This window comes from Sebastes umbrosus, chromosome 7 (assembly GCF_015220745.1).
Source record: "Sebastes umbrosus isolate fSebUmb1 chromosome 7, fSebUmb1.pri, whole genome shotgun sequence".
NCBI lineage: Eukaryota > Metazoa > Chordata > Actinopteri > Perciformes > Sebastidae > Sebastes > Sebastes umbrosus.
In genome coordinates, this window is record NC_051275.1 from 15,914,171 (window position 1) to 15,937,358 (window position 23,188).

General features: G+C 38.1%; 4 protein-coding genes across 13 annotated transcripts in view; all 4 read left to right on the forward strand.

Moving 5' to 3' along the window:
- The first annotated feature begins 1,324 nt into the window (after positions 1 to 1,324).
- LOC119491066 (caspase-1-like) overlaps positions 1,325 to 23,188 on the forward strand; it is a 33,352-nt gene continuing 11,488 nt past the window's right edge. Inside the window, exons 1-8 of one of the 2 annotated variants that reach the window (XM_037774685.1) lie at positions 1,325 to 1,504; positions 3,192 to 3,476; positions 3,611 to 3,741; positions 3,940 to 4,116; positions 4,213 to 4,450; positions 4,586 to 4,741; positions 4,889 to 4,998; positions 5,124 to 5,220. In XM_037774685.1, the coding sequence (XP_037630613.1) occupies positions 1,498 to 1,504; positions 3,192 to 3,476; positions 3,611 to 3,741; positions 3,940 to 4,116; positions 4,213 to 4,450; positions 4,586 to 4,741; positions 4,889 to 4,998; positions 5,124 to 5,220 (1,201 nt within the window). In that variant the 5' untranslated portion in view covers positions 1,325 to 1,497. Of the gene's footprint in view, positions 1,505 to 3,191; positions 3,477 to 3,610; positions 3,742 to 3,939; positions 4,117 to 4,212; positions 4,451 to 4,585; positions 4,742 to 4,888; positions 4,999 to 5,123; positions 6,020 to 23,188 lie in introns of those variants that run through there. The other variant, XM_037774686.1, reaches the window with a different exon arrangement.
- LOC119491063 (caspase-1-like) lies at positions 6,989 to 11,282 on the forward strand. 3 transcript variants are annotated; one of them, XM_037774677.1, is made up of 8 exons: positions 6,989 to 7,134; positions 8,825 to 9,109; positions 9,251 to 9,396; positions 9,595 to 9,771; positions 9,869 to 10,106; positions 10,242 to 10,397; positions 10,544 to 10,653; positions 10,779 to 11,282. In XM_037774677.1, the coding sequence occupies exons 1-8, from the start codon at positions 7,128 to 7,130 to the stop codon at positions 10,896 to 10,898; spliced, it is 1,239 nt and encodes a 412-aa protein (XP_037630605.1). In that variant the 5' UTR covers positions 6,989 to 7,127; the 3' UTR covers positions 10,899 to 11,282. The 3 variants fall into 3 exon arrangements, with proteins under 3 accessions (XP_037630605.1, XP_037630604.1, XP_037630606.1); XM_037774676.1 differs by having other exon boundaries at positions 6,991 to 7,134; positions 9,245 to 9,396; XM_037774678.1 differs by having other exon boundaries at positions 6,991 to 7,134; positions 9,266 to 9,396.
- On the forward strand, positions 12,812 to 17,135 carry LOC119491061 (caspase-1-like). 4 transcript variants are annotated; one of them, XM_037774667.1, is made up of 8 exons: positions 12,812 to 12,967; positions 14,658 to 14,942; positions 15,078 to 15,250; positions 15,449 to 15,625; positions 15,722 to 15,959; positions 16,095 to 16,250; positions 16,397 to 16,506; positions 16,632 to 17,135. In XM_037774667.1, the coding sequence occupies exons 1-8, from the start codon at positions 12,961 to 12,963 to the stop codon at positions 16,749 to 16,751; spliced, it is 1,266 nt and encodes a 421-aa protein (XP_037630595.1). In that variant the 5' UTR covers positions 12,812 to 12,960; the 3' UTR covers positions 16,752 to 17,135. The 4 variants fall into 4 exon arrangements, with proteins under 4 accessions (XP_037630595.1, XP_037630597.1, XP_037630598.1 ...); XM_037774669.1 differs by having other exon boundaries at positions 15,084 to 15,250; XM_037774670.1 differs by having other exon boundaries at positions 15,099 to 15,250.
- LOC119491062 (caspase-1-like) lies at positions 18,664 to 22,989 on the forward strand. Of its 4 annotated transcripts, none has more exons than XM_037774672.1 (8): positions 18,664 to 18,819; positions 20,511 to 20,795; positions 20,931 to 21,103; positions 21,302 to 21,478; positions 21,576 to 21,813; positions 21,949 to 22,104; positions 22,251 to 22,360; positions 22,486 to 22,989. In XM_037774672.1, the coding sequence occupies exons 1-8, from the start codon at positions 18,813 to 18,815 to the stop codon at positions 22,603 to 22,605; spliced, it is 1,266 nt and encodes a 421-aa protein (XP_037630600.1). In that variant the 5' UTR covers positions 18,664 to 18,812; the 3' UTR covers positions 22,606 to 22,989. The 4 variants fall into 4 exon arrangements, with proteins under 4 accessions (XP_037630600.1, XP_037630601.1, XP_037630602.1 ...); XM_037774673.1 differs by having other exon boundaries at positions 20,937 to 21,103; XM_037774674.1 differs by having other exon boundaries at positions 20,952 to 21,103.

The window sequence follows — 23,188 nt, forward strand, 5'->3', positions numbered from 1 at the left end:
GCATTGCGGACAGAGAAAATGAGGATGTCCATCATTCATTATCAAGACGTTTCTGAAGACATATTAGATGTGTCTGTATAATGTAAAAAAAAGAGTATATTTTAACTGCAAAATATTACATTGAGCTGTCTCTTGTCCCCTCACGAGGTGCATTCATAAACTTATAATCACTTAATGCCTTAAATTCAAAATCTAAGGATATATAATAATGAACTTTATATTCTTGTGTTTTTAGAAAATGTGATATTTAAAAACATTTTTAGCATCAGAGTGGGTAGAGAAAAGCTGCAGACAAGTCTGTGAAGTTGATCAGTTACACCTTGTATTGAAAATGACTCATTACAAAATTATATATATTTTTAACTGTGTTGTTTTATTTGACCTATTTGCCATGTAAACATCAGGGATTATGGAACATCTGCGTGTGTCACAAATAAAACTTCCTTGCAGCTTCTAAGACTATATACAATAATATGTCTTGTACTGTGACAAATTGTATCTGTTCATTGTAATACTGACAGGGAGACTATATAACGGGTTTTAAATGTTATTTTTCACATACTGGTAAAAAAAAAAATGCATCATAAAATCCTTCCTAAACTGCAGCAGCACAGATGTTGTCTACATCCTGGAGACATTCCTGTGATCTGGTTAATGTTGGACAAACTAAAAAGATTCCCATATCTGAACACAAAACTGCAATAGGCCCTACCTGTTCAATCAACGATAATTGTACCTGTTGTAGAATAGAATAGAATAGAAAGCTTTATTGTCATTGTATTGAATACAACGAGATTCACAGTTGCCACTTCTGGTCAGTGCTTTAAAACAAATACTTGACAAGACTAAACGAGGCAGATAAAACATATAACAGGTAAAACACACACACACAGTTATAAAGCAAATAAAACAGGTAAATTAGATGTAATAAATAAATATAAACAGAAGTGTTACACTAGAAGTATAAAAATATAAAAATAGATGTATTGTAAACAAAGGTAATTGCACTTGTAAAATAGGTAGGGTAGATGTTATAAATAAAATGTAAACAAAGTTGCACTTTAGATGTATATTGCATCAAGGATATATTGCACAGAGAGAGGTACTCACATTCAGTGTATTAATATTGCACAGATTCATGTATTTCTGTGAATACATGAATCTGTGAATACATGAATCTGTATACATCTGTATACATGAATCTATTATTTTTTATATTACTATTTCAAATATGGTTTAATATCACAAAGATGTGCAGATGATGGCTGCTAGCCTGCAGCAGTCATACAGACCTTTAGCTCTGTTCGTATCCATACTGGCTGTTTGTCATAAAGCAGGAAACATCGTTATCATCTCAAACAGTGGGTCACGCCTAAGCATTGGCATTACGCACCAGTCTCTGCGCACAAGTTGATAACAACTGGGGAGATTTCACTTGTAACCTGCAGACTTCAGTTCTCTCTCTCTTCAACACACCTGTGACTCGAGATTTGAGGAATGGCAGGTAAGAGTTCAGGGTCTAAATGCACTTTACAAGTAACCATACCACTTTACCACCATGTGTAAATCTACATGAGCTGAAGTAGTCTGTGCTGTGAGGGCGGTGAGGAGGAGAGAGGTTAAAAACATTATTCTCCTTTCATTTTGCAAACTCTGTCAAAAAAAAAAAAAGTTTTTATAATTCTGTATATTGTTGTGTGTGCCACGTTTTTAGTTTCACTTTGCTGGCGCTCATGCCAGCTCATGTTTTCTGTTGTTAAATCCATTTAGATGTAAAAGATAATATGATGGCTTTCACAATTTCAATCTACAAGCTTTTTGCATAAGATAAACTTTTGTTAAAATGACAAAGTGATATGTTTTACATTACTTTCATAGCTGGCTCAAAGTCTGTCCAGTGTTTTGTTCGGAACAAGTTGGCAAACTATAAAGTGAAGTAAGGAAACCGTGGTTGTAGCTGGGAGTGGCTTCTTCTCTACTCTGTGTGAAGAGGAAGGGCAATAAGCTTTTACTCACAGCTTAGCCTTTTATGGTAGTGGAGCTCAACTACTAGAAAGCATATGGAAATATTCAAAACATATAGATTTACAGTAATACTTCACAACAAGGGTACATATACATGGTAAAGCAGCAGTGGGTAGAATCGGTGCAAATCTGATTTAAAAGTTATTTTTATAAAGCGGTCGCTATATCCTGACAGTAGTGCATGAGACAGGAAATCTGAAAATAAATCATGTGCCTCTGTGTCCTCCGGTGCTCCTAATGACATCTGCAAGATTTCACAGACCGGAGGAAAACAACCAATCAGAGCATAGCTGGAGCCTTGCCGTCTCTGAGCAGCTGTCAATCACTCACGTACTTTGATCAAAATGAGAAAGTTTGCGACCCGGCCGCAATGTTGAGATCAGTTGAGGAAATACCAAGCACCGCCCACCAGCCGGAGCACACTTTCTCATTTTACATCTAAACAGTACACTACAAGATGTTTCTGAAAACATTTTACATGAGAAATAGGCATTACAGTAACAGAATAGTTTGGGAGTGATTGACAGCTGACTCCGTTGAATAAACAGCCAATAGGAACGCTCTCTCTCTCTGAAATGACCTGGGATTGGCTAAAGTCTCCCGTCACGGGCTAGATTTTTTAAAGCGTGAAAACAGAGCCATGAGGAGGAGCAGCAAGTATCTCTCAGAGCACTTGAATTACCATCTACTGCAAGGTTATTATCTCAATTTTACCCAATGATGCCCAAAAATATTCTGCCTACTGCAGGTTTAAGTAATGTACAATGCAGGAAGTATCATGAATTCCTGTAACTCACTATTTAGAAATGTGAAACTAATATATGCTTAGTTAACATTTAATGGATTATCAACTAATCATTTTTAGTTGCTAAAACCTTTTTATACACTCAGTTGCCAGTTAATTTGGTACACCTAGCTAAACTAATGCAGTCTACAGTCCTGCAGTAAATCAAACTTCATTAATGTTGTAATGGTCACTTTTTGTAGTTTATGGTGCTGTTGAATTGTATTGCCTTATACTCACAGGTGTCTCTATTTTTTTGTCCACCCCATTTATATCAATGAGGGTATGCTACATAACATATATTTTTAATGTCTTATTCAATGTTAGTACCTCTGTTGAAATAAAACATTTTGAGTTGTGTGATTTATATTGCCTCTTCTAGATAAGGAGCTTGCCAGAGTGAGGAGTAAGTTTGTGGAAAAGGTGTCGAACGCACTGCTTAAGGAGCTCCTGGACGACCTTTTAGGCGATGGTGTCTTGAATGACGGCCAGAAAGACTCGATACTTGAGGAGAACAGTAACAGAGCAGACAAAGCTCGCGGTCTCATTGACATGGTGAGGAGGAAAGGAGAAAAAGCCTGCAGGATGTTGATCGCTCACCTTCACAGCAGAGACCTGATGCTTTACTCTGAACTGGGTCTGACCTGTGGTGAACCTGCTCAGCCAGGTAAGCTGACATATTTCACCTATATTCTTTTTTTTTAATTCAAACTAATATTATATTTTGACACTGTCATGAATACAGGTTTATACGCAAAGAGAAGTACATTGTTTTGAATAGAAATGTTTTGCTGTTCCCAGCTGCAGAGCCACAGATGAAAGCTTCAGAGCCACAGATGAAAGCTGCAGGGCCACAGATGAAACAGGAATGGTCCACCGCGCTCCTCCGTACCCCCAAGGAATTCTGGGAGAAGAAACTGAATGATAGCGATGTTAGTCATGCATACTGTAAAAGCCATATAAAGAGTATTAAGTTAGTTCCTGTACATCTCAGCTTTCCTCACCTCGATAGAAAGGTGTTGTTTAACAAGTAGTAAAATATAGTTTTCTTAATAAAGTCTACAATGTGTATATTTCCAGATTTAAGGTACATTTTTGTTATACTTTTTTCCTTTAAATTTGTTTTTCAGGTTTACCCTGCGGCCGAAAAATCCATTAGGAATCGTGTGGCCCTGCTAATCACTAATATAAAGTTTACTGTTAAGAGATTAAACAGAAATGGAGCTGAGAAGGACGAGGAGAACACGGAGAAACTGCTCATAGGTCTGGGATACGAGGTGGTGAAATACACAAACCTCACAGGAAAGGTACTTTTATAAAAAGGGAAATAAAAACAAAAACATTTATTGTGTGGCTGATTTAGTGATACAGTAACTGATGTCTACCTTTTTGTGTTCTTACAGCAAATTGACGATGCTGTAATTCGGTTCTCTAAACATCCGAAACTCAGAGAGACAGACAGTGTGGTGGTGGTTATCATGTCTCACGGGAAACTCGGAGCTGTCCTCGGTGTCAACTGGACAAAGGAGAAATCTGATGATGAGTTCCCCATCAATAACCTTTACGAACACTTGGGCACAGAGAACTGCCCAGCGCTGCTGCACAAACCCAAGATCATCATCATCCAGGCCTGCAGAGGAGGTGATCCCAATCTATTCTCACAGATACAACAAACATCAACATGAATTAATTCAGGAGTTTGCTAATGATTTGTTTGTTCTCTTTAAGTGAGCGAGGCTCTCATGCACTGTATTAAAAGTTTGACATGTGTTTCAGGGGACAAAGGATCAGTGCTTGTTAAAGATGGTGCAGGCCAAGATGTGGCCTGTGATGATGTGCAACAGCCAGGTGACATTGACGACATTGAGGAAGATACTTTGGAATTTGTAAACAAAGAGAAAGACTTCATTTCTCTTCTTTCCTGCACCCCTGGTTAGTTAACTTCGATGTTTATCAGAACTTATTATATAGCTCATAACACAATGAAGATTAATATCATTAATCTGCATTGAAAACAGCTAAGAATAGTTACTTCATGTAATAAAACCAAAATGTATTTTCTGTATGTTTTTCTTCCAGACACTGTCTCATATAGAGATCCGGTTAATGGGTCTTTACTCATCCAGTACATCGTTGATGTATTTTTCACCTTCGCACACAAGGAAGAGATTGAGAAACTTTTCAAAAGAGTAAGTGGAAAGTAATTTCAGTTTGTGAGACAACAACACCACATAATCAGCAGTAAAGATGATGCTCTTGTTGTATTAGTCTTAGTCTTGCTTAATTTCATACAATGTTTGTTTCAACCACACAGGTCATGCGACGCTTTGAAGATTTTTCCATTCAAAACAGAAGACAGATGCCGACCAAAGACAGAGTCACTCTGACAAAGGACTTCTACTTCTTTCCAGGCATCTGAGGCAGGATTCACTGTTCACAGACTGCAAATAGACACAAAGCAACTGCAAAGAGATGCAAAACGACTGCAAAGATATGCACGCGTTGTTCACAGTCGTTTTGTATCTCTTCCAGTCTTGGTGTTTTGCCCTTTTGGAGTAGTGGTGGGGGGCTTTACTATGTCTGTGTCCAGGGGGCCCATGTCACATAATCCGTCCATGATGAAAACTACTATAAATACTATAAAACATTCATATTTTTGTTATATGTATAATTAACAGTGTGTAAGCCTTTGAATTAATGGAACATAGACATTTTAATTAACTTGTATTCAACAGTTTGCTTTCTCATCGACGTCATGCAACTAGTCAACAGGATATTGAATGATTGCCTGCACCGGGCTTTTAGTTCTTCCACCAAATTTTAAAACATACCTGCCTGCAAATGTATGAAATCAGGTTGATTTTTCTTCATACGGCCAAGGCAACATGTAAAATGTGCAACGTTTATTATCTATTTTTATGTATTTTTTAACTTCTTAAAACCTATAAGACCCCAGACAACACTGCCATTAACTCAGACACAGTGCGCCGTATTAATCATCAGTACTCTTGATCAAAATAAGCCAAAAATGTATATAAATTATATTCTATTGTTCTATTTAAATTACAATTAATTTTCCTAATTTCCTGCTATTCAAAAGAAGGTGGTGGCATTTATTAAACAGGGACTATAATGTACAGCACTTCGGTCAACTTTTGTTGTTTTTAAATGTGCTTTATAAATAAATTTGGATTGGAAATATATTTTTAACTGTGTTGTTTTGTTTGACCTATTTGCCATCTGTTCATTGTAATACTGACAGAGAGACTATATAACGGGTTTTAAATGTTATTTTTCACATACAGGTAAAACAAATTCACCATAAAATCCTTCATAAACTGCAGCAGCACAGATGTTGTCTACATGCTGGAGATGTCTCTGTGATCTGGTTTATGTTGGACAAACTAAAAAGATTCCCATATCTGAATACAAAACTGCAATAGGCCCCACCTGTTCAACCAACGATAATTGTACCTGTTGTAGGTTAACTATATACTCAATGTGTTTGACTTTTTGTTAATCTGTTTACACTGTTAAATGTCCCTTTTTTCCTTCGAAGTTTGCTGTCTATGAGCTGAGAGGCGCCCTGATTTAGCTGCATGCTGATGGAAGATGCACAGATAATAACCCTGTTTCAATGTGTTCATCACTATCTGCCTTTAAACATGCACTATCTGCAACCATCTTGGACTCTAACCACTGGCACATTTTACACTTACTTTACACTATACATCCTACATACCACTTTATAGACTGCACATATGCACATATTACATTTATTTATTGCACAAACTACATTTATTTATTTATTGATGGACTGCACACACTATGTTCACCCATTCACTCTGTATCTTTTATATCTCTATTGTTGTTTTTATCATTTTTTGTATACCTTCATACCTCTCCTGTGTTTCACTCTGTTTGCTGATGTTGCTGCTTTGACGCCTGAATTTCACTCCGGGGATTAATAAAGGTTCATCTTATCTTATCTTATCTTTTCTTATGTTAGAGTCTCAACTATTTCAAATATGGTTTAATATCACAAAGATGTGCAGATGATGGCTGCTAGCCTGCAGCAGTCATACAGATCTTTAGCTCTGTACGTATAGTAGCCATACTGGTAGAATAAAGTAGGTGAGGCTGTTTGTCATAAAGCAGGAAACATCGTTATCATCTCAACCAGTTGGTCACGCCTACGCATCGGCATTACGCACCAATCTCTGCACACAGGTTGATAAAAACTGGGGAGATTTCACTTGTAACCTGCAGACTTCAGTTCTCTCTCTCTTCAACACACCTGTGACTCGAGATTTGAGGAATGGCAGGTAAGAGTTCAGGGTCTAAATGCACTTTACAAGTAACCATACCACTTTACCACCATGCGTAAATCTACATGAGCTGAAGTAGTCTGTGCTGTGAGGGCGGTGAGGAGGAGAGAGGTTAAAAACATTATTCTCCTTTCATTTTGCAAACTCTGTCAAAAAAAAAAAAGTTTTTATAATTCTGTATATTGTTGTGTGTGCCACGTATTTAGTATCACTTTGCTGGCGCTCATGCCAGCTCATGTTTTCTGTTGTTAAATCCATTTAGATGTAAAAGATAATATGATGGCTTTCACAATTTCAATCTACAAGCTTTTTGCATAAGATAAACTTTTGTTAAAATGACAAAGTGATATGTTTTACATTACTTTCATAGCTGGCTCAAAGTCTGTCCAGTGTTTTGTTCGGAACAAGTTGGCAAACTATAAAGTGAAGTAAGGAAACCGTGGTTGTAGCTGGGAGTGGCTTCTTCTCTACTCTGTGTGAAGAGGAAGGGCAATAAGCTTTTACTCACAGTTTAGCCTTTTATGGTAGTGGAGCTCAACTACTAGAAAGCATATGGAAATATTCAAAACATACAGATTTACAGTAATACTTCACAACAAGTGTACATACACATGGTAAAGCAGCAGTGGGTAGAATCGGTGCAAATCTGATTTAAAAGTTATTTTTATAAAGCGGTCGCTATATCCTGACAGTAGTGCATGAGACAGGAAATCTGAAAATAAATCATGTGCCTCTGTGTCCTCCGGTGCTCCTGATGACATCTGCAAGATTTCACAGACCGGAGGAAAACAACCAATCAGAGCATAGCTGGAGCCTTGCCATCTCTGAGCAGCTGTCAATCACTCACGTACTTTGATCAAAATGAGAAAGTTTGTGACCCGGCAGCCATGTTGAGATCAGTTGAGGAAAAACCAAGCACCGCCCACCAGCCGGAGCACACTTTCTCATTTTACAACTAAACAGTACACTACAAGATGTTTCTGAAAACATTTTACATGAGAAATAGGCATTACAGTAACAGAATAGTTTGGGAGTGATTGACAGCTGACTCCTTTGAATAAACAGCCAATAGGAACGCTCTCTCTCTGAAATGACCTGTGATTGGCCAAAGATTTTTTTAGAGCCCGAAAACAGAGCCATGAGGAGGTGCAGAAGTCTAGTTTTCTCTCAGAGCACTTGAATTACCATACGCTGAAGGGTCATAATGGAATTTTAGCCCAATGATGCCAAAAATATTCTGACTACTGCAGGTTTAAGTAATGCATCATGAATTCCTGTAACTCACTATTTAGAAATGTGAAACTAATATATGCTTGGTTAACACTTAATGGATTATCAATTAATAATTTCTAATTCCTAAAACCTTTTTATACACTCAGTTGCAAGTTTATTTGGTACACCTAGCTAAAACTAATGCAGCCTACAGTCCTTCATCAATGTTGTAATGTTCACTTTTTGTCAAAAATGTTAGAGGTGTAGATCCAAGTTTATGATCATTATAGGATGTAGTTTGTGGTGCTGTTGAATTGTATTGCGTTATACTCACAGTGTCTCTATTTTTTTGTCCACCCCATTTATATCAATGAGGGTATGCTACATAACATATATTTTTAATGTCTTATTCAATGTTAGTACCTCTGTTGAAATAAAACATTTTGAGTTGTGTGATTTATGTTGCCTCTTCTAGATAAGGAGCTTTTCAGAGTGAGGAAAGAGTTTGTGGAAGGGGTGACGGATGAACTGCTTAGGCAGCTCCTGGACGACCTTTTAGGTGATGGTGTCTTTAATCAAGGCCAGAAAGACTGGATACTTGAGAGGAACCCTACCACAACAAACAAGGCACGCGATCTCATTGACACGGTAATGAAGAAAGGAGACAAAGCCAGTAGGAAGATGATCGCTCACCTTCAAAGCAGAGACCCGGAGCTTTACTCTAAACTGGGTCTGACCTGTGGTGAACCTGCTCAGCCAGGTAAGCTGACATATTTCACCTATATTCTTTTTTTTTTTGATTCAACTAATATTATATTTTGACACTGTCATGAATACAGGTTTATATGCAAAGAGAAGTACATTGTTTTGAATAGAAATGTTTTGCTGTTCCCAGCTGCAGAGCCACAGATGAAAGCTGCAGAGTCACAGATGAAAGCTGCAGGGCCACAGATGAAAGCTGCAGGGCCACAGATGAACCGGGAATGGTCCACCGTGCTCCTCCCTACCCCCAAGGAATTCTGGGAGATGAAACTGAATGATAGCCATGTTAGTCATGCATACTGTAAAAGCCATATGAAGAGTATTAAGTTAGTTCCTGTACATCTCAGTTTTCCTCACCTCGATAGAAAGGTGTTGTTTAACAAGTAGTAAAATATAGTTTTCTTAATAAAGTCTACAATGTGTATATTTCCAGATATAAGGTACATTTTTGGTATGCTTTTATCCTTTAAATTTGTTTTTCAGGTTTACGCTGCGGCCGAAAAATCCATTCGGAATCGTAAGGCCCTGCTAATCACTAATATAAAGTTTACTGATGAGACATCAAACAGAAATGGAGCTGAGAAGGACGAGGAGAACATGGAGAAACTGCTCACAGGTCTGGGATACGAGGTGTTTAAATTCACAAACCTCACAGGAAAGGTACTTTTATGAAAAGGGAAATTAAAAAAACAAACATTTTTTGTGTGGCTGATTTAGTGATACAGTAACTGATGTCTGCCTTTTTGTGTTCTTACAGCAAATTGACGATACTGTAATTTGGTTCTCTAAACATCCGAAACTCAGAGAGACAGACAGTGTGGTGGTGGTTATCATGTCTCACGGGAAACTGGGAACTATCCTCGGTGTCGACTGGACAAAGGAGAAATCTGATGATGTGTTCCCAATCAAAAACCTTTACAAACACTTGGGCACAGAGAACTGCCCAGCGCTGCTGCACAAACCCAAGATCATCATCATCCAGGCCTGCAGAAAAGGTGATCCCAATCTATTCTCACAGATACAACAAACATCAACATGAATTAATTCAGGAGTTTGCTAAAGATTTGTTTGTTCTCTTTAAGTGAGCGAGGCTCTCATGCACTGTATTAAAAGTCTGACATGTGTTTCAGAGGACAAAGGACCAGTGCTTGTTAAAGATGGTGCAGAACAAGATGTGGCCTGTGATGATGCGCTACAGCCAGATGACATGGACGACATTGAGGAAGATGCTTTTCCATTTGCCATCAAAGAAAAAGACTTCATGCCTCTTCTTTCCTGCACCCCTGGTTAGTTAACTTCAATGTTATCAGATCTTACTCCATAGCTCATAACACAATGAAGATTAATATCATTAATCTGCATTGAAAACAGCTAAGAATAGTTACTTTATGTAATAAAAACAAAATATATTTCCTGTATGTTTTTCTTCCAGATACTGTCTCATATAGACATACGGTTCATGGGTCTTTTCTCATCCAGTACATCGTTGATGTATTTTTCACCTTAGCACGTGAGGAACACATTGAGGAACTTTTCCGAATAGTAAGTGGAAAGTAATATCAGTTAGTGAGGCAACAACACCACATAATCAGCAGTAATGATGATGCTCTTGTTGTATTAGTCTTAGTCTTGCTTAATTTCATACAATGTTTGTTTCAACCACACAGGTCATGCTACGCTTTGAAGATTTTTCTGTTAGACAGACAGGAGGACAGAAAGGAGGACAGATGCCGACCAAAGACAGATGCACTCTGACAAAGAAGTTCTACTTCTTTCCAGGCATCTGAGGCAGGATTCACTGTTGTTTATCACAGACTTGTTGCCACCTTTCATATTCTGCTTGCAATTGATGGTACTACTTGGTGAATAGATGAAACTTATGGATGAATTACTGAATGGGCCTACCGGGCACAGGCCTAGGGGACCAATGGACAGAGAAAAGTGATGCAAAGAGACGTAAAAAGACGCAAACAGACTGCAAATAGACGCAAAGCAACTGTAAAGAGACGCAAAATGACTACAAAGATACGGCCGCGTTGTTCACAGTCGTTTTGTATCTCTTCCAGTCTTGGTGTTTTGCCCTTTTGTAGTAGGGGTGGGGGGCTTTACTATGTCTGTGTCCAGGGGGCCCATGTCACATAATCCGTCCATGATGAAATCTACTATAAATACTATAAAACATTCATATTTTTGATATATGTATAATTAACAGTGTGTAAGCCTTTGAATTAATGGAACATAGACATTTTTATTAACTTGTATTCAACAGTTTGCTTTCTCATCGACGTCATGCAACTAGTCAACAGGATATTGAATGATTGACTGCACCGGGCTTTTAGTTCTTCCACCAAATTTTAAAACATACCTGCCTGCAAATGTATGAAATCAAGTTGATTTTCTTCATACGGCCAAGGCAACATGTAAAATGTGCAACGTTTATCATCTATTTTGATCTATTTTTTAACTTCTTAAAACCTATAAGACCCCAGACAACACTGCCATTAACTCAGACACAGTGCGCCGTATTAATCATCAGTACTCTTGATCAAAATAAGCCAAAAATGTATATAAATTATATTCTATTGTTCTATTTAAATTACAATTCATTTTCCTAATTTCTTGCCATTGAAAAAGAAGGTGGTGGCATTTATTAAACAGAGACTATGATGTACAGCACTTCGGTCAACTTTTGTTGTTTTTAAATGTGCTTTATAAATAAATTTGGATTGGAAATATATTTTTAACTGTGTTGTTTTGTTTGACCTATTTGCCATCTGTTCATTGTAATACTGACAGAGAGACTATATAACGGGTTTTAAATGTTATTTTTCACATACAGGTAAAACAAATTCACCATAAAATCCTTCATAAACTGCAGCAGCACAGATGTTGTCTACATGCTGGAGATGTCTCTGTGATCTGGTTTATGTTGGACAAACTAAAAAGATTCCCATATCTGAATACAAAACTGCAATAGGCCCCACCTGTTCAACCAACGATAATTGTACCTGTTGTAGGTTAACTATATACTCAATGTGTTTGCCTTTTTGTTAATCTGTTTACACTGTTAAATGTCCCTTTTTTCCTTCGAAGTTTGCTGTCTATGAGCTGAGAGGCGCCTGATTTAGCTGCATGCTGATGGAAGATGCACAGATAATAACCCTGTTTCAATGTGTTCATCACTATCTGCCTTTAAACATGCACTATCTGCAACCATCTTGGACTCTAACCACTGGCACATTTTACACTTACTTTACACTATACATCCTACATACCACTTTATAGACTGCACATATGCACATATTACATTTATTTATTGCACAAACTACATTTATTTATTTATTGATGGACTGCACACACTATGTTCACCCATTCACTCTGTATCTTTTATATCTCTATTGTTGTTTTTATCATTTTTTGTATACCTTCATACCTCTCCTGTGTTTCACTCTGTTTGCTGATGTTGCTGCTTTGACACCTGAATTTCACTCCGGGGATTAATAAAGGTTCATCTTATCTTATCTTATCTTTTCTTATGTTAGTCTCAACTATTTCAAATATGGTTTAATATCACAAAGATGTGCAGATGATGGCTGCTAGCCTGCAGCAGTCATACAGATCTTTAGCTCTGTACGTATAGTAGCCATACTGGTAGAATAAAGTAGGTGAGGCTGTTTGTCATAAAGCAGGAAACATCGTTATCATCTCAAACAGTTGGTCACGCCTACGCATCGGCATTACGCACCAATCTCTGCACACAGGTTGATAAAAACTGGGGAGATTTCACTTGTAACCTGCAGACTTCAGTTCTCTCTCTCTTCAACACACCTGTGACTCGAGATTTGAGGAATGGCAGGTAAGAGTTCAGGGTCTAAATGCACTTTACAAGTAACCATACCACTTTACCACCATGTGTAAATCTACATGAGCTGAAGTAGTCTGTGCTGTGAGGGCGGTGAGGAGGAGAGAGGTTAAAAACATTATTCTCCTTTCATTTTGCAAACTCTGTCAAAAAAAAAAAAGTTTTTATAATTCTGTATATTGTTGTGTGTGCCACGTATTTAGTATCACTTTGCTGGCGCTCATGCCAGCTCATGTTTTCTGTTGTTAAATCCATTTAGATGTAAAAGATAATATGATGGCTTTCACAATTTCAATCTACAAGCTTTTTGCATAAGATAAACTTTTGTTAAAATGACAAAGTGATATGTTTTACATTACTTTCATAGCTGGCTCAAAGTCTGTCCAGTGTTTTGTTCGGAACAAGTTGGCAAACTATAAAGTGAAGTAAGGAAACCGTGGTTGTAGCTGGGAGTGGCTTCTTCTCTACTCTGTGTGAAGAGGAAGGGCAATAAGCTTTTACTCACAGTTTAGCCTTTTATGGTAGTGGAGCTCAACTACTAGAAAGCATATGGAAATATTCAAAACATACAGATTTACAGTAATACTTCACAACAAGTGTACATACACATGGTAAAGCAGCAGTGGGTAGAATCGGTGCAAATCTGATTTAAAAGTTATTTTTATAAAGCGGTCGCTATATCCTGACAGTAGTGCATGAGACAGGAAATCTGAAAATAAATCATGTGCCTCTGTGTCCTCCGGTGCTCCTGATGACATCTGCAAGATTTCACAGACCGGAGGAAAACAACCAATCAGAGCATAGCTGGAGCCTTGCCATCTCTGAGCAGCTGTCAATCACTCACGTACTTTGATCAAAATGAGAAAGTTTGTGACCCGGCAGCCATGTTGAGATCAGTTGAGGAAAAACCAAGCACCGCCCACCAGCCGGAGCACACTTTCTCATTTTACAACTAAACAGTACACTACAAGATGTTTCTGAAAACATTTTACATGAGAAATAGGCATTACAGTAACAGAATAATTTGGGAGTGATTGACAGCTGACTCCGTTGAATAAACAGCCAATAGGAACGCTCTCTCTCTGAAATGACCTGTGATTGGCCAAAGATTTTTTTAGAGCCCGAAAACAGAGCCATGAGGAGGTGCAGAAGTCTAGTTTTCTCTCAGAGCACTTGAATTACCATACGCTGAAGGGTCATAATGGAATTTTAGCCCAATGATGCCAAAAATATTCTGACTACTGCAGGTTTAAGTAATGCATCATGAATTCCTGTAACTCACTATTTAGAAATGTGAAACTAATATATGCTTGGTTAACACTTAATGGATTATCAATTAATAATTTCTAATTCCTAAAACCTTTTTATACACTCAGTTGCAAGTTTATTTGGTACACCTAGCTAAAACTAATGCAGCCTACAGTCCTTCATCAATGTTGTAATGTTCACTTTTTGTCAAAAATGTTAGAGGTGTAGATCCAAGTTTATGATCATTATAGGATGTAGTTTGTGGTGCTGTTGAATTGTATTGCGTTATACTCACAGTGTCTCTATTTTTTTGTCCACCCCATTTATATCAATGAGGGTATGCTACATAACATATATTTTTAATGTCTTATTCAATGTTAGTACCTCTGTTGAAATAAAACATTTTGAGTTGTGTGATTTATGTTGCCTCTTCTAGATAAGGAGCTTTTCAGAGTGAGGAAAGAGTTTGTGGAAGGGGTGACGGATGAACTGCTTAGGCAGCTCCTGGACGACCTTTTAGGTGATGGTGTCTTTAATCAAGGCCAGAAAGACTGGATACTTGAGAGGAACCCTACCACAACAAACAAGGCACGCGATCTCATTGACACGGTAATGAAGAAAGGAGACAAAGCCAGTAGGAAGATGATCGCTCACCTTCAAAGCAGAGACCCGGAGCTTTACTCTAAACTGGGTCTGACCTGTGGTGAACCTGCTCAGCCAGGTAAGCTGACATATTTCACCTATATTCTTTTTTTTTTTGATTCAACTAATATTATATTTTGACACTGTCATGAATACAGGTTTATACGCAAAGAGAAGTACATTGTTTTGAATAGAAATGTTTTGCTGTTCCCAGCTGCAGAGCCACAGATGAAAGCTGCAGGGCCACAGATGAAAGCTGCAGAGTCACAGATGAAAGCTGCAGGGCCACAGATGAAAGCTGCAGGGCCACAGATGAACCGGGAATGGTCCACCGTGCTCCTCCCTACCCCCAAGGAATTCTGGGAGATGAAACTGAATGATAGCCATGTTAGTCATGCATACTGTAAAAGCCATATGAAGAGTATTAAGTTAGTTCCTGTACATCTCAGTTTTCCTCACCTCGATAGAAAGGTGTTGTTTAACAAGTAGTAAAATATAGTTTTCTTAATAAAGTCTACAATGTGTATATTTCCAGATATAAGGTACATTTTTGGTATGCTTTTATCCTTTAAATTTGTTTTTCAGGTTTACGCTGCGGCCGAAAAATCCATTCGGAATCGTAAGGCCCTGCTAATCACTAATATAAAGTTTACTGATGAGACATCAAACAGAAATGGAGCTGAGAAGGACGAGGAGAACATGGAGAAACTGCTCACAGGTCTGGGATACGAGGTGTTTAAATTCACAAACCTCACAGGAAAGGTACTTTTATGAAAAGGGAAATTAAAAAACAAACATTTTTTGTGTGGCTGATTTAGTGATACAGTAACTGATGTCTGCCTTTTTGTGTTCTTACAGCAAATTGACGATACTGTAATTTGGTTCTCTAAACATCCGAAACTCAGAGAGACAGACAGTGTGGTGGTGGTTATCATGTCTCACGGGAAACTGGGAACTATCCTCGGTGTCGACTGGACAAAGGAGAAATCTGATGATGTGTTCCCAATCAAAAACCTTTACGAACACTTGGGCACAGAGAACTGCCCAGCGCTGCTGCACAAACCCAAGATCATCATCATCCAGGCCTGCAGAAAAGGTGATCCCAATCTATTCTCACAGATACAACAAACATCAACATGAATTAATTCAGGAGTTTGCTAAAGATTTGTTTGTTCTCTTTAAGTGAGCGAGGCTCTCATGCACTGTATTAAAAGTCTGACATGTGTTTCAGAGGACAAAGGACCAGTGCTTGTTAAAGATGGTGCAGAACAAGATGTGGCCTGTGATGATGCGCTACAGCCAGATGACATGGACGACATTGAGGAAGATGCTTTTCCATTTGCCATCAAAGAAAAAGACTTCATGCCTCTTCTTTCCTGCACCCCTGGTTAGTTAACTTCAATGTTATCAGATCTTACTCCATAGCTCATAACACAATGAAGATTAATATCATTAATCTGCATTGAAAACAGCTAAGAATAGTTACTTCATGTAATAAAAACAAAATATATTTCCTGTATGTTTTTCTTCCAGATACTGTCTCATATAGACATACGGTTCATGGGTCTTTTCTCATCCAGTACATCGTTGATGTATTTTTCACCTTAGCACGTGAGGAACACATTGAGGAACTTTTCCGAATAGTAAGTGGAAAGTAATATCAGTTAGTGAGGCAACAACACCACATAATCAGCAGTAATGATGATGCTCTTGTTGTATTAGTCTTAGTCTTGCTTAATTTCATACAATGTTTGTTTCAACCACACAGGTCATGCTACGCTTTGAAGATTTTTCTGTTAGACAGACAGGAGGACAGAAAGGAGGACAGATGCCGACCAAAGACAGATGCACTCTGACAAAGAAGTTCTACTTCTTTCCAGGCATCTGAGGCAGGATTCACTGTTGTTTATCACAGACTTGTTGCCACCTTTCATATTCTGCTTGCAATTGATGGTACTACTTGGTGAATAGATGAAACTTATGGATGAATTACTGAATGGGCCTACCGGGCACAGGCCTAGGGGACCAATGAACAGAGAAAAGTGATGCAAAGAGACGTAAAAAGACGCAAACAGACTGCAAATAGACGCAAAGCAACTGTAAAGAGACGCAAAATGACTACAAAGATACGGCCGCGTTGTTCACAGTCGTTTTGTATCTCTTCCAGTCTTGGTGTTTTGCCCTTTTGTAGTAGGGGTGGGGGGCTTTACTATGTCTGTGTCCAGGGGGCCCATGTCACATAATCCTTCCATGATGAAATCTACTATAAATACTATAAAACATTCATATTTTTGATATATGTATAATTAACAGTGTGTAAGCCTTTGAATTAATGGAACATAGACATTTTTATTAACTTGTATTCAACAGTTTGCTTTCTCATCGACGTCATGCAACTAGTCAACAGGATATTGAATGATTGACTGCACCGGGCTTTTAGTTCTTCCACCAAATTTTAAAACATACCTGCCTGCAAATGTATGAAATCAAGTTGATTTTCTTCATACGGCCAAGGCAACATGTAAAATGTGCAACGTTTATCATCTATTTTGATCTATTTTTTAACTTCTTAAAACCTATAAGACCCCAGACAACACTGCCATTAACTCAGACACAGTGCGCCGTATTAATCATCAGTACTCTTGATCAAAATAAGCCAAAAATGTATATAAATTATATTCTATTGTTCTATTTAAATTACAATTCATTTTCCTAATTTCTTGCCATTGAAAAAGAAGGTGGTGGCATTTATTAAACAGAGACTATGATGTACAGCACTTCGGTCAACTTTTGTTGTTTTTAAATGTGCTTTATAAATAAATTTGGATTGGAAATATATTTTTAACTGTGTTGTTTTGTTTGACCTATTTGCCATCTGTTCATTGTAATACTGACAGGGAGACTATATAACGGGTTTTAAATGTTATTTTTCACATACAGGTAAAACAAATTCACCATAAAATCCTTCATAAACTGCAGCAGCACAGATGTTGTCTACATGCTGGAGATGTCTCTGTGATCTGGTTTATGTTGGACAAACTAAAAAGATTCCCATATCTGAATACAAAACTGCAATAGGCCCCACCTGTTCAACCAACGATAATTGTACCTGTTGTAGGTTAACTATATACTCAATGTGTTTGCCTTTTTGTTAATCTGTTTACACTGTTAAATGTCCCTTTTTTCCTTCGAAGTTTGCTGTCTATGAGCTGAGAGGCGCCTGATTTAGCTGCATGCTGATGGAAGATGCACAGATAATAACCCTGTTTCAATGTGTTCATCACTATCTGCCTTTAAACATGCACTATCTGCAACCATCTTGGACTCTAACCACTGGCACACTTTACACTTACTTTACACTATACATCCTATATACCACTTTATAGACTGCACATATGCACATATTACATTTATTTATTGCACAAACTACATTTATTTATTTATTGATGGACTGTACACACTATGTTCACCCATTCACTCTGTATCTTTTATATCTCTATTGTTTTTATAATTTTTTGTATACCTTCATACCTCTCCTGTGATTCACTCTGTTTGCTGATGTTGCTGCTTTGACGCCTGAATTTCACTCCGGGGATTAATAAAGGTTCATCTTATCTTATCTTATCTTTTCTTATGTTAGAGTCTCAACTATTTCAAATATGGTTTAATATCACAAAGATGTGCAGATGATGGCTGCTAGCCTGCAGCAGTCATACAGATCTTTAGCTCTGTACGTATAGTAGCCATACTGGTAGAATAAAGTAGGTGAGGCTGTTTGTCATAAAGCAGGAAACATCGTTATCATCTCAAACAGTTGGTCACGCCTACGCATCGGCATTACGCACCAATCTCTGCACACAGGTTGATAAAAACTGGGGAGATTTCACTTGTAACCTGCAGACTTCAGTTCTCTCTCTCTTCAACACACCTGTGACTCGAGATTTGAGGAATGGCAGGTAAGAGTTCAGGGTCTAAATGCACTTTACAAGTAACCATACCACTTTACCACCATGTGTAAATCTACATGAGCTGAAGTAGTCTGTGCTGTGAGGGCGGTGAGGAGGAGAGAGGATAAAAACATTATTCTCCTTTTGTTTTGCAAACTCTGTCAAAAAAAAAAAAAGTTTTTATAATTCTGTATATTGTTGTGTGTGCCACGTATTTAGTATCACTTTGCTGGCGCTCATGCCAGCTCATGTTTTCTGTTGTTAAATCCATTTAGATGTAAAAGATAATATGATGGCTTTCACAATTTCAATCTACAAGCTTTTTGCATAAGATAAACTTTTGTTAAAATGACAAAGTGATATGTTTTACATTACTTTCATAGCTGGCTCAAAGTCTGTCCAGTGTTTTGTTCGGAACAAGTTGGCAAACTATAAAGTGAAGTAAGGAAACCGTGGTTGTAGCTGGGAGTGGCTTCTTCTCTACTCTGTGTGAAGAGGAAGGGCAATAAGCTTTTACTCACAGCTTAGCCTTTTATGGTAGTGGAGCTCAACTACTAGAAAGCATATGGAAATATTCAAAACATATAGATTTACAGTAATACTTCACAACAAGTGTACATACACATGGTAAAGCAGCAGTGGGTAGAATCGGTGCAAATCTGATTTAAAAGTTATTTTTATAAAGCGGTCGCTATATCCTGACAGTAGTGCATGAGACAGGAAATCTGAAAATAAATCATGTGCCTCTGTGTCCTCCGGTGCTCCTGATGACATCTGCAAGATTTCACAGACCGGAGGAAAACAACCAATCAGAGCATAGCTGGAGCCTTGCCATCTCTGAGCAGCTGTCAATCACTCACGTACTTTGATCAAAATGAGAAAGTTTGTGACCCGGCAGCCATGTTGAGATCAGTTGAGGAAAAACCAAGCACCGCCCACCAGCCGGAGCACACTTTCTCATTTTACAACTAAACAGTACACTACAAGATGTTTCTGAAAACATTTTACATGAGAAATAGGCATTACAGTAACAGAATAGTTTGGGAGTGATTGACAGCTGACTCCTTTGAATAAACAGCCAATAGGAACGCTCTCTCTCTGAAATGACCTGTGATTGGCCAAAGATTTTTTTAGAGCCCGAAAACAGAGCCATGAGGAGGTGCAGAAGTCTAGTTTTCTCTCAGAGCACTTGAATTACCATACGCTGAAGGGTCATAATGGAATTTTAGCCCAATGATGCCAAAAATATTCTGACTACTGCAGGTTTAAGTAATGCATCATGAATTCCTGTAACTCACTATTTAGAAATGTGAAACTAATATATGCTTGGTTAACACTTAATGGATTATCAATTAATAATTTCTAATTCCTAAAACCTTTTTATACACTCAGTTGCAAGTTTATTTGGTACACCTAGCTAAAACTAATGCAGCCTACAGTCCTTCATCAATGTTGTAATGTTCACTTTTTGTCAAAAATGTTAGAGGTGTAGATCCAAGTTTATGATCATTATAGGATGTAGTTTGTGGTGCTGTTGAATTGTATTGCGTTATACTCACAGTGTCTCTATTTTTTTGTCCACCCCATTTATATCAATGAGGGTATGCTACATAACATATATTTTTAATGTCTTATTCAATGTTAGTACCTCTGTTGAAATAAAACATTTTGAGTTGTGTGATTTATGTTGCCTCTTCTAGATAAGGAGCTTTTCAGAGTGAGGAAAGAGTTTGTGGAAGGGGTGACGGATGAACTGCTTAGGCAGCTCCTGGACGACCTTTTAGGTGATGGTGTCTTTAATCAAGGCCAGAAAGACTGGATACTTGAGAGGAACCCTACCACAACAAACAAGGCACGCGATCTCATTGACACGGTAATGAAGAAAGGAGACAAAGCCAGTAGGAAGATGATCGCTCACCTTCAAAGCAGAGACCCGGAGCTTTACTCTAAACTGGGTCTGACCTGTGGTGAACCTGCTCAGCCAGGTAAGCTGACATATTTCACCTATATTCTTTTTTTTTTTGATTCAACTAATATTATATTTTGACACTGTCATGAATACAGGTTTATATGCAAAGAGAAGTACATTGTTTTGAATAGAAATGTTTTGCTGTTCCCAGCTGCAGAGCCACAGATGAAAGCTGCAGGGCCACAGATGAAAGCTGCAGAGTCACAGATGAAAGCTGCAGGGCCACAGATGAAAGCTGCAGGGCCACAGATGAACCGGGAATGGTCCACCGTGCTCCTCCCTACCCCCAAGGAATTCTGGGAGATGAAACTGAATGATAGCCATGTTAGTCATGCATACTGTAAAAGCCATATGAAGAGTATTAAGTTAGTTCCTGTACATCTCAGTTTTCCTCACCTCGATAGAAAGGTGTTGTTTAACAAGTAGTAAAATATAGTTTTCTTAATAAAGTCTACAATGTGTATATTTCCAGATATAAGGTACATTTTTGGTATGCTTTTATCCTTTAAATTTGTTTTTCAGGTTTACGCTGCGGCCGAAAAATCCATTCGGAATCGTAAGGCCCTGCTAATCACTAATATAAAGTTTACTGATGAGACATCAAACAGAAATGGAGCTGAGAAGGACGAGGAGAACATGGAGAAACTGCTCAGAGGTCTGAGATACGAGGTGTTTAAATTCACAAACCTCACAGGAAAGGTACTTTTATGAAAAGGGAAATTAAAAAAACAAACATTTTTTGTGTGGCTGATTTAGTGATACAGTAACTGATGTCTGCCTTTTTGTGTTCTTACAGCAAATTGACGATGCTGTAATTTGGTTCTCTAAACATCCGAAACTCAGAGAGACAGACAGTGTGGTGGTGGTTATCATGTCTCACGGGAAACTGGGAACTATCCTCGGTGTCGACTGGACAAAGGAGAAATCTGATGATGTGTTCCCAATCAAAAACCTTTACAAACACTTGGGCACAGAGAACTGCCCAGCGCTGCTGCACAAACCCAAGATCATCATCATCCAGGCCTGCAGAAAAGGTGATCCCAATCTATTCTCACAGATACAACAAACATCAACATGAATTAATTCAGGAGTTTGCTAAAGATTTGTTTGTTCTCTTTAAGTGAGCGAGGCTCTCATGCACTGTATTAAAAGTCTGACATGTGTTTCAGAGGACAAAGGACCAGTGCTTGTTAAAGATGGTGCAGAACAAGATGTGGCCTGTGATGATGCGCTACAGCCAGATGACATGGACGACATTGAGGAAGATGCTTTTCCATTTGCCATCAAAGAAAAAGACTTCATGCCTCTTCTTTCCTGCACCCCTGGTTAGTTAACTTCAATGTTATCAGATCTTACTCCATAGCTCATAACACAATGAAGATTAATATCATTAATCTGCATTGAAAACAGCTAAGAATAGTTACTTTATGTAATAAAAACAAAATATATTTCCTGTATGTTTTTCTTCCAGATACTGTCTCATATAGACATACGGTTCATGGGTCTTTTCTCATCCAGTACATCGTTGATGTATTTTTCACCTTAGCACGTGAGGAACACATTGAGGAACTTTTCCGAATAGTAAGTGGAAAGTAATATCAGTTAGTGAGGCAACAACACCACATAATCAGCAGTAATGATGATGCTCTTGTTGTATTAGTCTTAGTCTTGCTTAATTTCATACAATGTTTGTTTCAACCACACAGGTCATGCTACGCTTTGAAGATTTTTCTGTTAGACAGACAGGAGGACAGAAAGGAGGACAGATGCCGACCAAAGACAGATGCACTCTGACAAAGAAGTTCTACTTCTTTCCAGGCATCTGAGGCAGGATTCACTGTTGTTTATCACAGACTTGTTGCCACCTTTCATATTCTGCTTGCAATTGATGGTACTACTTGGTGAATAGATGAAACTTATGGATGAATTACTGAATGGGCCTACCGGGCACAGGCCTAGGGGACCAATGGACAGAGAAAAGTGATGCAAAGAGACGTAAAAAGACGCAAACAGACTGCAAATAGACGCAAAGCAACTGTAAAGAGACGCAAAATGACTACAAAGATACGGCCGCGTTGTTCACAGTCGTTTTGTATCTCTTCCAGTCTTGGTGTTTTGCCCTTTTGTAGTAGGGGTGGGGGGCTTTACTATGTCTGTGTCCAGGGGGCCCATGTCACATAATCCGTCCATGATGAAATCTACTATAAATACTATAAAACATTCATATTTTTGATATATGTATAATTAACAGTGTGTAAGCCTTTGAATTAATGGAACATAGACATTTTTATTAACTTGTATTCAACAGTTTGCTTTCTCATCGACGTCATGCAACTAGTCAACAGGATATTGAATGATTGACTGCACCGGGCTTTTAGTTCTTCCACCAAATTTTAAAACATACCTGCC

What these genes read in the sequence shown, in the direction of transcription:
- LOC119491061 (XM_037774667.1), top strand. An exon ending in TCACAAACCTCACAGGAAAG is followed by an intron (nt 15,626 to 15,721) that starts GTACTTTTATGA and finishes GTGTTCTTACAG; the next exon opens with CAAATTGACGATACTGTAAT. An exon ending in CATCCAGGCCTGCAGAAAAG is followed by an intron (nt 15,960 to 16,094) that starts GTGATCCCAATC and finishes CATGTGTTTCAG; the next exon opens with AGGACAAAGGACCAGTGCTT.
- LOC119491062 (XM_037774672.1), top strand. An exon ending in TGAAACTGAATGATAGCCAT is followed by an intron (nt 21,104 to 21,301) that starts GTTAGTCATGCA and finishes TTTGTTTTTCAG; the next exon opens with GTTTACGCTGCGGCCGAAAA. An exon ending in TCTTCTTTCCTGCACCCCTG is followed by an intron (nt 22,105 to 22,250) that starts GTTAGTTAACTT and finishes TTTTTCTTCCAG; the next exon opens with ATACTGTCTCATATAGACAT.
- LOC119491063 (XM_037774676.1), top strand. An exon ending in TGAAACTGAATGATAGCCAT is followed by an intron (nt 9,397 to 9,594) that starts GTTAGTCATGCA and finishes TTTGTTTTTCAG; the next exon opens with GTTTACGCTGCGGCCGAAAA. An exon ending in TTGAGGAACTTTTCCGAATA is followed by an intron (nt 10,654 to 10,778) that starts GTAAGTGGAAAG and finishes TCAACCACACAG; the next exon opens with GTCATGCTACGCTTTGAAGA.